This window comes from Neoarius graeffei, chromosome 28 (assembly GCF_027579695.1).
Source record: "Neoarius graeffei isolate fNeoGra1 chromosome 28, fNeoGra1.pri, whole genome shotgun sequence".
NCBI lineage: Eukaryota > Metazoa > Chordata > Actinopteri > Siluriformes > Ariidae > Neoarius > Neoarius graeffei.
Window position 1 is genome coordinate 30,955,461 of NC_083596.1, and position 15,292 is coordinate 30,970,752.

The window sequence follows — 15,292 nt, forward strand, 5'->3', positions numbered from 1 at the left end:
ATTGTTTTTGTTGAGCATACAGCAAGTGCTATGTGACATCCATCTTTTAAGTTAATTAAATAGTTATGTAATTAATAACTCTCAAAGTTAATATCAATGGAAATTAATTTTCTTCTTGATAATTTTCTTTATCAACGGAAATGAATTTCGGAAGTGGTGCTAATATGAACTTGACCAATTTCAGCTAATTGTACTCATACTGAAACAATTCTGCTGCTATTTTCATCATATGGCCGGTACCGAATGAAAGACAAAGCATGTCTATATGACCAAGCTTCTTAAAACAAATTGCCATTTATAACTCACAAAAACTATCATAAAAGGTTCTGGATGATGAGCCATGTTAAATGGTCAACTTTGGGGATTCCTACCTGTGGACAGAGTTCTTTAGTTCCACTATGGTTCTTCCTACCTGTGGATACAGTTCTTAAGCTCCAGGTAAGCCATTCCTGCAGCTGCATCTAGAGAAAATTTTAGTAGCTGCTTTATCTTGAGGTCTTCCTTCTTCTTCCTCAAAAAGGACAGAAAGTCACCTCCTGTCCAAGAAGGCAAGTAAGAAGGCAAATTACATGTTGTATATTGTATAACTGGAATATCTTCCAGCAAGGCCCATAAATATTTGGACACCAAAGTTACTGATATGGCTGTGTATTGAAGAATTTGGCTGATATAAATAATTTAAAGCAAATTATTTAAGGTTATACACTTCAGCATTCATCCTGCTGCTCTTGTCAGCAGTTGCATCAATAAATATAAGGGAACCAGTTCCATTGGCAGCCCTGCATGAAAACGTTTTTGTTTGAACTCCTGCATTTTTCACATATTATTTAGTCTGAGTTTATAGTGAATTTTAGTAGTACATAGAGTCTGGCAGGAAAACTGGCATAAAAGTTAGGTATAACTTTCATGTCTTTGGTATGCAAGGCATTAATTATGCAAGCCCACCACTCACAAAAATGCAATCAAATGGAAGAGTAAATTAGGGTCAGTGATCAGCAACCAGTGTGAGTGTGTCAGGTAATGGCCATCCTTGATTTGGGCCAGCATTGTCCAATGGGCCAGGCCTCTCTGATCAGTTTGTTTTGATTTTTCAGCATAATAATGGCTTGCTTCCATGGCAGTGACAGCTCTTTAGACTTCATATTGAGAATTAACGGAGATTCCAAATGCAAATGTGATACTTCATATCAGCTTGAGACTTGCTGTAAGTGAAATAACAAGGCAGGAATAACACACACCTGGCCATGGAACAGCTGAGCAGTCACTTGTCCAATTACTTTTGGTCCTTCAAAAAGAAGGGGAGGTGTATATGTATATAGGGGGTAATAGATTTGGATGTATATAGCCTCAAATTAAAGCTGAACGTGTGTACTTTGAGCTCATTCATTATGTAATTTTATTTCATAGATACTGTGGTAGATGGTTAAAACAACAGTAACTTTGCCAATGTCCAAATATTTATGGACCTGGCTGAATATATACTGTAGTTACTGTGACGTTTCAGTTCGTCAGTTATGCCGCTTTTCCACTACAAACGTGGCTGAGTCGGGCTGAGCCGTGCTGTGCTGAGTTGGGCTGAGTCGAGCTGAGCGGGGCTGTTGGAGTTGCATTTCGACTACAACCGCGCTGAACCGTGCTGGCTGGAAGTGGGTGGACACATTGGGTGGAGTTAGCGAAAGTGGGTGGACGTTACATGATGTCGTTAAGCAGCGCAAACGGTGACATCAGTGAGCTTTTAAGCAGTAGTCTCATGACCCGAATAGTAAACAATAAACATGGAGGACATGGAGTCGTTAGTGTTTCTGGTCTTGGTGCTGTGGCTTGTTGTCACCGACAACGCCAACAGATACTGGCAAGAGCATATAGATGAGGCGAGGCACATAAGGCTTCAGAAATTCTCGTAATTCGTAATTCTTCTTCTTCCGGGTTTACGGTGTTTACAGATCCCAGCGTGCTCGCGGGGCGTGTGTGGGCATGTGAGGACACTCCTCCTCACCAATCAGTGCACAGGGGAGTGTCTGCTCATGCCCCTAGCCTCACTCAGCTCGGTTTGGCTCGCTTCAGCCCCACTCCAAAACCGTGCGAGTTTTAGGGGCTAAGCAAGGCTGAAGCGAGCTGAGTCGTGCTGTTCTTTGGTAGTCGAAACGCGAGCCGTGTCGGGCTGAAGTGAGCTGAAGCAAGCTGAAGTGAGCTGAAAAAGGGTAGTGGAAAAGGGCCATTAGTTGGTAGACTATAGGAGCATACCTGGCACAAGCTCCATCACTATATAAATCGGCTGTCTTTGCGTACAAACTCCTATTAGCTTCACAATGTTGGGATGATCGTACTGCTTAAGGATCCTGAACAATAAAATACACCATTAAAATAATCAACAAATCAATGGATAGCATATTAAATCAGTGGACAGCATACTAAATTTTGGAGATAAAATGCAGACTGACCAAATACTACAGTGGAAACCAGCTAGCATGATCTAATATGCAAAATGGTGGTAGTACAAGTTTTTGTTTATTATTAGTAGCACCAGCCTTTTTAATGTAACTTTTCAGTAAGCCTCATTCACCTCGCCTCTGAAAGAAACTTGATCTTGAGGTCTTGGGGGAGATCCTCTTTACAAGTCTTCACAGCCACAGGTGTCTTATCCCTCAACATTCCTTTGAACACCTCACCAAAATTGCCCTATATCACAGTTTCATACTATGGTGACTTTTTGTATTTAGACCACATGAAAATATGATTGGAGAGATCCTTAAAATCTAATTAAAAGACATTAATTTGAAAGAGAGGGCGTACCTTTCCTAGAAGTTCCCCAAGAATGACATCCTCATGATTGAGAATCCATTTTTTATCCTTTTTAAAAAAACAAAACAAAACAGCACACACACAGGGAAAAACACAAATTAGCATCACTAGTTAGAAGAGAGTACCCATGTCCACTATTATATAACAGTCACATGTTTAAAAAAAAAAAGACCTGGCCATTAAACCATATTTACTCTTAAAAGAAAATTCTGGGAATTTTTAACCCAAGCCCAATTTTTCTCTCTTTGGGTCCAAATACTCATGAAGGACAAAAACAACTGAAACTGGTACAGTATTGAGTTAGAACGGTATAACCGGCAACCACAAAAGAACTCTTTTGTGGTTGCCGGTTATACCGTTCTAACTCAATACTGTACCAGTTCTACAATGCAACCCTACAGGGCAATCATCTTTGTCAAACTAAATCACTTCTTTTCAGCACTGACAGGCTCAATGTTTTTATTCACCAAGTGTCTGAACACATGGAAAGAATCCCGACAGGGATACACCTGTCAATACCTGTGAAGAAACTGGAAAACATGACTGTTTCTAGAGCCATTGTTTTAACCTTTCTCTTCTTCTGGTCTCTGATGCAGCACCCCATTCAGCGCATGTAGTCGATTACTGCACGGGGCTGTTTTTTGAATTCTGGAGAGAAGTCACAGAGAATATGTGAAGCATTCCATTTCCAAAGTATTTAGCTGATAACAATATGGACGATGCATTTGAACTTGACAGCCATCCCTATTTATTTGAGGCAGAGTATAGAGACAGAGCTCAGAGAAACTGAATAGAGGATGAGGAAGAGAGAGAAAGGCACTCTTTGAACTCTTCATTCAATCCTGGCTACCCTCTATTATCCCTAAATGTATTGGATATGGCATAAAAACGGTCTTATAATGTCAGGTCATATAATACGCAAGCTTAATATGACTAACACTTGTACAACAATATTACCCAGATAATGTAAGCTTGCTGATATCAGTTATTCCATAATTATGAATGACAACAGCTGAAAAGTGGAAATGTATAATTTTATTCTATCCACATTCACTGGATATGAGCAATCACATGCTCTGATTGGCTATGTCTACTACAAGGCTATCAGCTCATATACTGTGAGTAGAGAAAAACAAAATGGCAGAGCGCATCAAGTCAGATACAGTGGTATGCAAAAGTTTGGGCGCCCCTGGTCAAAATCACTGTTACTGTGAACAGTTAAGCAAAAGTTGATGAAATGATCTCCAAAAGGCATAAAAGTTAAAGATGACTCATTCCCTTCATATTTTAAGCAAAAACAAATTTTTATTTTCATCTTTTACATTTTCAAAAATGACAAAAAAAGGAAACAGTCCCGAAGCAAAAGTTTGGGCACCCTGCATGGTTAGTACCTAGTAGCACCCCCCCTTGGCAAGTATAACAGCTTGTAAACGTCTTTTGTAGCCAGCCAAGAGTCTTTCAATTCTTGTTTGAGGAATTTTCATCCATTCTTCCTTGCAAAAGTCTTCCAGTTCTGAGAGATTCCTGGGCCGTCTTGCATGCACTGCTCTTTTGAGGTCTATCCACAGATTTTCAATGATGTTCAGATCAGGGGACTGTGAGGGCCATGGTAAAACCTTCAGCCTGTGCCTCTTGAGGTAGTCTATTGTGGATTTTGAGGTGTGTTTAGGATCTGTAGTGAAAATTCATCATGTCTGATTATTATAACTACTTTTTTAGTTCGTTTCTTAAGACACGTATTTTTTAGTATGTTACCTCGTTTGTTGACAGTTTCGGCGAACACTTCCGCCTTCTTCAAAACAGTCACCAGATGTCGAGTGGTGACGTGCCTTATCAGCTGATGTTACTCTATGGAGGCGTGAACGTCCCGCCCAATTTGACAGGTAGTCCACGCCTCCTATAATAAATAAATAAATAAATAAATAAATATGAAATAATAAAATAAAAAATGTGTTTAGGATCATTATCCATTTGTAGAAGCCATCTTTTCAACTTCCGCTTTTTTACAGATGGGGTTATGTTTACTTCCGGAATGTGCTGGAATTTCATTGAATCCATTCTTCCCTCTACCCGTGAAATGTTCCCCGTGCCATTGGCTGCAACACAACCCCAAAGCATGATTGATCCACACCCATGCTTAACAGTTGGAGAGGTGTTCATGAAATTCTGTGCCCTTTTTTCTCCAAACATACCTTTGCTTGTTGCTGCCAAAGAGTTCCATTTTAACCTCATCGGTTCACAGGACTTGTTTCCAAAATGCATCAGGCTTGTTTAGATGTTCTTTTGCAAACTTCTGATGCTGAATTTTGTGGTGAGAATGCAGGAGAGGTTTTCTTCTGATGACTTCCATGAAGGCCATATTTGTGCAGGTGTCACTGAACAGTAGAACAATGTATCACAACTCCAGAGTCTGCTAAATCTTCCTAAAGGTCTTTTGCAGTCAGGCGGGGGTTCTGATTTACCTTTCTAGCAATCCTACGAGCAGCGCTCTCTGAAAATTTTCCTGGTCTTCCAGACCTTATCTTGACCTCCACTGTTCCTGTTAACTGCCATTTCTTAATTACATTTCGAACTGAGGAAATGGCAACCTGAAAACATTTTGCTATCTTCTTATAGCCTTCTCCTGCTTTGTGGGCCTCAACCATTTTCATTTTCAGAATGGTAGGAAGCTGCTTAGAAGAACCCATGGCTGCTGATTTTTGGGACTAGGTTAGAGGAGCCTGGGCATTTATAAAGCTTTGAAATTTGCATTGCCTGGCCTTTCCTAACAATGAGTGTGAACAAGCCATAACCGTAACAAACTAATTAAGGTCTGAGACCTTGGTCAAAGTGATCTGAGTGCTCAAATCTCCTAGGGTTCCCATACTTTTGAAAGTTATTCCTTTCCTTTTTTCACTCTAAAATTGTACAAAACCAAAATAATACACCGATATTGCTTAAAATGTTGAAAAGTGTGTTTCATCTTTAACTTTATGCCTTTTGGAGTTCATTTCATCTTCAACTTGCTTAACTGTTCACAGTAACAGTAATTTTGACCAGGGTTGCCCAAACTTTTGCATACCACTGTATATCACTTTATCAGGTATTTAAAAGAAAGAGAAATAGCTAAAAGAATATAGCCCTCCCCCAATAGCTCCTGTTCCACACTCCAGCCCAGTCGGTGGCGGTAATGCACCTTTAAGTTGGTTTGTCAATCGCCAAAAAACCCTAAAGAAGAAGAAAATGGAGGTGTGCGCTGCTGAACCAACCAGGGTTGAAATAAAAACTACTTGAAAACAAAACCCTAAAAAATACAATAAATAAATAAATAAATAAATAAATAAACAAACAAAATATGGAATGGAAGTATTTGATGATAAGAATGTATATTTTTCTCAAGAATTATGATTATAGCATTTTTCACAAATTGCTACTGTCATTTCGCCGGTTTGTTTACATTCTATGTGGAAATGATTTTATCGGACACTTTGTACAAAGTTTTTATTTATCAAATTTGCAAAAAATAAAAATGCTCTGTTTCTCAAAATCCAGTGAATGTGGATAGAATAAAACAATCATTCCACTCAATCTTGTCGTACATGGCTTATAGCCTACTCTGCGCTACATGCCTCGTCAGCTATCAGCTCATGTACGACTTGATTTCGTGGAATAACTGTTAAGTCAGTCATGGCTCAGTAAATAATTGGAACATACAACCAGCTTATTGAGTGAATGCTTTTTGACATTATCCTGCTGTGCTTTTGCCTGTACTGATGTAAGTTTAAACTATATATATATATATATATATATATATATATATATATATATATATATATATATATATATATGTATGGCTGTTGAATTTAACTTAACATGTTAACGCAAATTCCTTCTAATACCACTAATTTTTTAATGCACGATTAACACATGCATGTTCTGTGCTCCCTCCCCTGGCATTTGGGAAATCAGGAAGTGGCATAACGTGAGCGAGCAATGTAGCGAGGAGCTGGTTGGTGTAAGTCAAGATAAAGTACACTTATGTACATAATCAACTTACAGGCATGTGAGAAAATTAGGACACCCCATTAAATAATCAGCTTTTTATTTAGAAATGGTACACATACCAATATCCAGGCATGTTTTTATGTATTTTTCAAAAAGAAAGTGATTTGATTGCAATTTAACAACAAAAATGAACATTGTTTGACAAATCCAAAAAAAGAAAAAAAATAAAGTATGTATTTCAATGGAGGAAAAAGTTAGGACACCCTACCCCCTAGTAGCTAGTGTTGCCCCCTTTGGCTGATATAACTTCAACGAGACGCATTTTGTAGCCTTTTACCAGTCTCTGACATCGATCAGGAGAAAGTTTGGCCCACTCCTCAATGCAGAATTCTTTTAGCTGTGAGATGTTTGAGGGGTGTCTTGCATGTACAGCCCGTTTCAAGTCACCCCACAGCATTTCGATGGGATTAAGATCAGGGCTTTGACTTGGCCATTCCAGGACTCTCCACTTCTTCTTTTTTAGCCAGTCCTTGGTGGATTTGCTGGTATGCTTTGGGTCATTGTCTTGTTGCAGTATCCAGTTACGCTTCAGCTTTAATTTTTTGACAGATGGTTTCACATTTTCTTCAAGCACCCTCTGATACACAGTAGAATTCATGGTGGATTCTATGATGGTGAGTTGGCCAGGTCCTGCTGCAGCAAAGCATCCCCAAACCATGACACTGCCCCCTCCATGCTTTACAGTTGGTATGAGGTTCTTTTCTTGGAAGGCTGTATTTGGTTTACGCCAAACATGTCTTCTGTTCTGGTGTCCAAATAATTCAATTTTAGACTCATCTGTCCAAAGAACCTTATTCCAGAAGTCGTGGTCTTTGTCTATGTTCTCTCTGGCAAACTTCAGTCTGGCCTTGATGTTTTTTTTAGAGAGCAAAGGTTTCTTCCTTGCACACCTCCCATGCAAGTCACACTTGTGCAGTCTCTTTCTGATGGTAGAGTCGTGCACTTTCACATTGACAGTTGCCAGAACCTGCTGTAATTCCCTTGATGACACTTTAGGATTTTTCAGGACCTCTTTGACCATCTTGCGTTCTGCTCTTGGGGTAAACTTGCTCGGACGGCCAGATCTTGGCATGGTGGCAGTTGTTTTAAATGTCCTCCACTTGTAAATAATTTTGCGAATGGTGGAATGGCTAATGTTAAATGCTTTTGAAATCTTTTTGAATCCTTTACCAGAGTCGTAAGCGGCCACAATCTTCTTTCTGAGGGCATCAGGAAGCTCTTTAGACCTCACCATGGCGCTCACCTCAACATCCCAACTGTCAGGGCCACACCAAACTAAATTTGAGGTTTAAATAGGGCAAGGCTCCATTCAAATGCTGGGTAACGATGTACTAATCATGTGCACCTGACGTGATGCACCTGTTTGGGATTTTCAACATTTTAAGAGGGATAATATAGGGGGGTGTCCTAATTTATTCCTCACCAGAAATTGCATTATTTTTTAATTAAATTTTACAGAAAGTTTTAAAAAGGCTTTTCTTATTTTTTTATTGTTTAGTTATATTACTTGGATCCCTCATTTTAATTAAAATTTACATTAAATACCCATATGTCCAAATATATTTTAAAATACACAGGATTTCATGAGGTGTCCTAATTTTTTCACATGCCTGTATATTGTTGCATTCTGACTGTTTACATAAAATGTGTGTATTTTTATATGCTTTTGGTTGTTCAGGGGGGAGAAAAGACAACGTGTTAAGGTCCAGGTGTGTGTGTGCACGCGCGCGTCTAAGCGTGCAGGCTGCACACTGGTGTGAGTGTTTTTGTTTTATTCTGAGAAATTTGTGAGTTATGTAAAAAGAAGTGTTTATAAATGCATTTTTGCTCATGAAAATGTACTGTATGTTTACCAGTATATTTACTGGAAAACATCTTTATGAGCTGTGTGGCTTAACAAATGTATTTATTTGGGTTTTGTACTTTTATTTTCTTTATTTAAAGATCGCCACTACTGTTGTCCAGAGTCCACATCACCCAGTTTGTTTATTTTATTGCATAGTTTGAGGCTGGAAGTTAAGTCCAGAACTAGAGGAAAATACTATATTGTTTTGTTCACACTGAATTATGCTAAACCCTCAAAATTATAAAATTAATGCTGCTTTATTTGTAAAATGCAGTGGGGGAATAAAATGCCCACAAAAATAATTTTTGCTATGTCCAGCCTTATCCTTCTTGACCTGGCCACATACATTTGCATAAAGCAAGCACATTTGTCCACTCCCCAAAAACTTGAAAAGTATCCCTTTTAGGTACATTTAGAACAGATTTTAAAAAGTATGATTAATTTGCGATTAATCACGAGTTAACTATGGACAGTAACGCGATTAAATATTTTAATCAATGCATGCATGTATACTCTGCCTCAAATACATAGGAACAGCCATCAAATTCAAACACCTCATCCATATTATCATAATCAGCTAAATATTTGGGCATTACTTTGGAAATAGATTTCCTGATGAATTCTTTAGTAAACATCAGAAACCATCCCCCTGCAATAATGCTAGTTACATGTCATTCATGAATGATTCATTCATTGTGAACTAATCTTTTGCATGACTCAGGAGTAATGAGTCACCTCAGTTCAATTTTCCCTGGGCCACACGTGTGTGCCACTCAGGCTCATCTTCCTTCATGAATGGGTCTTTCAGGTACAAGTCTCGGGTACTTGTTACATGACGACTGCATATTCTCAGTAGGGAGGACTGATCCATTCATTCACAAATCATAACTATAGGTCTTTCTAGTATGAGGTCACTCATTCATCACATAACTGCTGCATAGTCTCAGGCCAAGTTTACATTAGACCGTATCTGTCTCGTTTTCTTCGCGGATGCACTGTCCGTTTACATTAAAACGCCTGGAAACGGGAATCCGCCAGGGTCCACGTATTCAATCCAGATTGTGTCTGGTCCGGTGCTGTGTAAACACTGAGAATACGTGGATACGCTGTGCTGAGCTCTAGCTGGCGTCGTCATTGGACAACGTCACTGTGACATCCACCTTCCTGATTCGCTGGCGTTGGTCATGTGACGCGACTGCTGAAAAACGGCGCGGACTTCCGCCTTGTATCACCTTTCATTAAAGAGTATAAAAGTATGAAAATACTGCAAATACTGATGCAAATACTGCCCATTGTGTAGTTATGATTGTCTTTAGGCTTGCCATCCTTCCACTTGCAAGTGGTAAGTGATGTGCACTGGGATCACACACACAGCGGCTCAGTCCAGAATCACTGCTCGTGCGCTATACTCGCGCGCTCTGTGAGCTGCGCAGGGCCGGAGTGCGCACCCTCCAGAGGGCACTCGCTGTTCAGGGCGGAGTGATTTGGAGCGCAGGATGCCTGCGGAGCCGAGCGTATCCGTGTATTGGTGTTGCTGTGTGCACGCGAATCGTGTATTGGTGTTGCTGTGTGCACGCTAATCGTTTTAAAAACGTTAATCTGATGATCCGCTGATACGGTCTAATGTAAACCCCACCTCAGTAGTAAAGAGTGATCCGTTCATGAATCGTAACTACAGGTCTTTCAGGCATGAGTAGCCTTCATTTGTCACATGACCACTGCATGTTCTTAGTAGGGAGGAGTGATCCATTCATGAATCATCATTACGGGTCTTTCGGGTCAGGTCTCTCATTCACATGGTTACAGCAGTCACATGACCAATGCTAATACTGGAGATGAGAGGAAAAGTTTGCCAACATTATCTGGTCAACCAGAACATTTCTATAGCTATCTAGCTGTGTATAATGTCGCTAATTGAATGTATTTTTAATTTGCCTTCCTGTTGAAACATGTTCACACACTACGGGTCTTAAATGACCAGGTTGGCTAAAGTGAATAGCTATAATATAATGAATAGAATGATATTTTTATTGATCGATGCAACATGCTCTTGTATGGGCAACTGAACTCGATAATGACTTATCAAGTCATTTCAACTGAATAACTCAAAACACTATGGTTAAAGCTTAACAAAAGTGAACTTGTGTGAACTTATCACTTTACCAACTGAAGCAAACCATGTTGCTCTTAAGTGTCTGAGAACCGTATAGGGTGGCTACAGCGCAACACTAATTCTAATGAACGAAATTAATGACTGATTCGAAAAAAGCTTTTTATTTTACTGAACAGGAGTCAAAGATCCAAATCAATAAAAAGATCTGAACTTCCCATTCCTACTATATGCACTGAATGGGGTACTGCGTCAGAGACCAGAAGAAGAGAAAGGTAAACAAATGGCTCTAGAAACAGTCATTTTCTATAGCTTCTTTACAGTTACTTAGGTAAACGGACATAGGTGCATTTTTATAGGAATTCTTTCCATGTTGTCAGACATGGACATTATGAACCTGTCAGTGACAAAAACAAGTGGTTTAGTTTGATGCGGATGATTGCCCAGTAGGATTACATTATATATCCGTTGTGTGGTTGCCGGTTATAGTGTTCTAACTCAGTACTGGACCAATTTTATTTGGTTTTGTCCCTAGTAAATATTTGGACCCACAGAGCTTTAAAAAATAAATAAATAGATAGATGGGGGGGGGGGGGGGGGGGCACATGTTTACCATTGCCTATATCCAATTACACGTCCCATCACCCAGGGCTAGTGCATAGCTCATGAGGTGTAACAGACAAAGAGCAACAACTAGCGATACATGGACACAATCCGACAACACTTCCAATTAAAATTTAATATCAATTCAAAATAAAATGTAAAAAAAAAAAAAAACCCAGCATTTTAAAAGAGAGCTTAGGGAATGGGACAGTCAAGTGTAATACCTTTAAGACAGGATTTAAAAGCATGACTCCAGACTTTTTAGTAATGACTTGTTTTGTAGAGTAGTGGTGCTCAATCAACTGAGGAATGGTGGGAAATCCAGTGCCTTCAAATCGATACTGACTCTGAAAAACAACAGAGGACAAACCCATATAAAACAAATATCAAGTGAAAAACACAAAGAAACAGAGGAACACTAATGTACCAATCTTTCCCAGTGGTTTCAAAAATGTTTTTATTGCTGACCTGTGCACTGATGTACTCCAATTAACATTCTAAAAATAGGGAGTGTCTAATTAAACAGTTATTCCACGAAATTGAGCCATACATGAACTGAAAGTCAACGAGGCGCATAGCATCATGTACAACAAGACTGAGTGAAATAACTGATTTACTATAGCCATATTCACTGGATTTTGAGAAACAGAGCAGTTTTTTGTTGTTTGCAAATTCGATAAATAAAAACTTTATACAAGACATCCAACAAAATAATTTCCACTTAGAATGTAAACAAACCAGCAAAATGAAAGTAGCAATTTGTGAAAAATGCTAGAATGATAATTCTTCAAAAAAAAAAAAAAAAGATACGCATGTTCTTACCAACAAATACTTTCATTCCATATTTTGTAGCTTTTTTGTATTTTGGGGGGTTTTGTTTTCGAGTAGAGTTTTATTTCATCCTCGGTTGGTTCAGTAACACACTCCGCCATTTTGTTTTTTCTATACTCATGCTATATAAAGCTGATAGCCTTGTAGTAGAGCAGCCAATCAGTGCATGCAATTGCTCATATCCAGTGAATGTGGATAAAATAAAACCTGTTATATCTGACATAATAATATATTAATACACCAAGTGTTTGGCAGTACTCACATCTGCAAACTGAATGATGAAGTGTCTGCGCTGGGCATCTGAGAAGACCGACAGTACATACTCGCCAGGCTTGCCATGGCTCTCACGAACCAGGAAGTCTCCCTGCTGCTTAAGCAGCTCCTGGGCCTCTGTACGTGGAATTGCCCCATGGTACCACTCCTGTTCCCCCAATGGCTTTTCACTGATGGGAATCACATCAATGAACTCGATTGGGGATCGGGGGAGAAAATGGAACATGAGTAAATTGGAATGTGCTGGAACTGTCAGTCATTTTTTAATTTACTTTTGATTATAAAAAGCACAGAAAAGAGCAGTGCATATCAATTTTATTTATGCAATGGGCTGTGAAATTAATTTGTATTCAAATTGAAGTCAGAAACTGAAACTCCTAAAGGACAAGTCAAAGTACTTACTGAGGATGAGCCCAGTACAGACTTTGGTGAACGGATGATGCCAGCAATAGAGTGGCGGAGTGTGTCAAACTTTGATATTCTGTCTTTACTTTTGTCCTGGTATATTACCAAAATAAATAAATAAAATAAAATAAAATAAATAAATAAATAACCACAATGTACATATTTAACCTTGAAAACATTTTTGCTGATGTGTTGCCATGCAGTATCACGCACATGCTGACAAAACACTAAAACGTGGAAGCTTAGTAGTTATGGTGTGCTATGTACAGTGGCATGCAAAAGTTTGGGCACCCTTACTGAAAATGTCTGTTACTGTGAATAGTTAAGTGTGCAGAAGATGATCACCAAAAGGCATAAAGGTAAAGACGACACATTTCTTTTCAGCATTTTCTGCAAGATGTGTATTATTTTTGTTTTGTACAATTGAAGAGTGAAAAAAGAAAAGGAACACCATGCAAAAATTTGGGCACCCCAATACATTTGAGTTCTCAGGTAACTTTTACCAAGGTTCCAGACCTTAATTAGCTTATTGAGCTGTGGCTTGTTCAAATTATTCGTTAGGAAAGGTCAGATAATGCAGATTTCAAAGCTGTATAAATTCTCTGACATCTCAAACTTGTCCCTAAAATCAACAGCCATGGGCCTCCTCTAAGCAACTTCCTCGCATTCTGAATAATAAAATAATTGATGCTCACAAAGCAGGAGAAGGCTACAAGAACGTAGCAAAGTGTTTTCAGGTAGCCGTTTCCTCAGATTGTAATGTTATTAAGAAATGGCAGTTAACAGAAACAGTGGAGATCAAGGTAAGGTCTGGAAGATGAAGAAAACTTTCTGAAAGAACTGCACGTTGGATTGTTAGAAAGGCAAATAAAAACCCCTGTTTGACTGCAAAAGACCTTCAGAAAGATTTAGCAGACCCTGGAGTGGTGGTGCACTGTTCTACTATGCAGCGACACCTGAACAAATATGACCTTCATGGAAGAGTCATCAGAAGAAAACAGTTCCTGTGTCCTAGCCACAAAATTCAGCGTCTGAAGTTTGCAAATGAACATCTAAATAAGCCTGATGCATTTTGGAAACAAGTCCTGTGGACTGATGAAATCAAAATAGAACTTTTTGGCCACAATGTGCAAAGGTATGTTTGGAGAAAAAAAAAGGTGCCAAATTCCAGGAAAAGAACACCTCTCCAACTCTGAAGCATGGGTGTTGATCGATCATGCTTTGGGGTTGTGTTGCAGCCAGTGGCACAGGGCACATTTCACTGGTCGAGGGAAGCATGGATTCAAATAAATACCAGCAAATTCTGGAAACAAACGTCACACCATCTGTAAAAAAGTTGAAGTTAAAAAGAGGATGGGTCCTACAATAAGACGATGATCCAAAACACACCACAAAATCTACAATGGAATACCTCAAGAGGCACAAGCTGAAGGTTTTGCCATGGCCCTCACAGTCCCCTGATCTAAACATCATTGAAAATCTGTGGATAGATCTCAAAAGAGCAGTGCATGCAAGACAGCCCAAGAAACTTGTAGAACTGGAAGCCTTTTGCAAGGACGAATGTGTGAAAATCCCCCAGATAAGAACTGCAAGATTAGTAGCTGGCTACAAAAAGTGTTCACAAGCTGTGATACTTGCCAAAGGGGGTGTTACTATGTACTAACCATGCAGGGTGCCCAAACATTTGCTTCGGGCCCTTTTCCTTTTTTGTCATTTTGAAAAATGTAAAAGATGAAAATAAAAAATTGTTTTTGCTTAAAATATAAAGGGAACGAGTCATCTTTAACTTTATGCCTTTTGGAGATCATTTCATCTTCAACTTGCTTAACTGTTCACAGTAACAGCAATTTTGACCAGGGGTGCCCAAACTTTTGCATACCACTGTGCTATATGTACACCAGTCATCTTACAGCCAAGCTTGCAATAGGGGAGGGAGAATTACAGTTACTGTTTAACTTGAAATTTGAACTGACAATGCATCGATGGAGAGCAAAATATTTTATATTGACCAGTGGGAAGACAGTCAGTATTAGTTAATGCTACGTATTCTAAATAATTATTAGAGAAGAGTTGCTCCCAAACGTCTAACTTATTAATTAAATTAACAAAGTTAAAAAAGAAAAACAATGAGATAGACCATCGAGTTGACTGATCGTGCATCCTCCTCATAATTGGCAACAGTTGGAGGTTCCTTGCCCTCATTCTCCTGCATCTTGTGCTCCAGCATCTCCTTCTGGGAACTTAGTTTCGCTTCTGAGCAGCGCAAGAGTTGCACCATCTGTTTTAGTTCCTCCAGAGACTGCTTCTGACTGAGCAACAGCACCTTACTAAAAGAGAGACAAGAGTTGAACATGCAAGACTTTGTGGACACTATTACT

At 39.1% G+C, this 15,292-nt stretch overlaps 1 protein-coding gene across 6 annotated transcripts in view; it reads right to left on the minus strand.

Moving 5' to 3' along the window:
• The window catches only part of fer (fer (fps/fes related) tyrosine kinase), a 408,576-nt gene that overhangs the window by 158,304 nt on the left and 234,980 nt on the right, over positions 1-15,292 (minus strand). For 4 of the 6 annotated variants that reach the window (XM_060913311.1, XM_060913309.1, XM_060913313.1 and 1 more), the window contains 8 exons: positions 15,052-15,241; positions 12,912-13,007; positions 12,499-12,702; positions 11,630-11,752; positions 2,794-2,850; positions 2,564-2,679; positions 2,245-2,339; positions 413-536 (listed from right to left, as the gene is read on the minus strand). In XM_060913311.1, the coding sequence (XP_060769294.1) occupies positions 413-536; positions 2,245-2,339; positions 2,564-2,679; positions 2,794-2,850; positions 11,630-11,752; positions 12,499-12,702; positions 12,912-13,007; positions 15,052-15,241 (1,005 nt within the window). Of the gene's footprint in view, positions 1-412; positions 537-2,244; positions 2,340-2,563; positions 2,680-2,793; positions 2,851-11,629; positions 11,753-12,498; positions 12,703-12,911; positions 13,008-15,051; positions 15,242-15,292 lie in introns of those variants that run through there. The other 2 variants (XM_060913314.1, XM_060913312.1) reach the window with 2 other exon arrangements.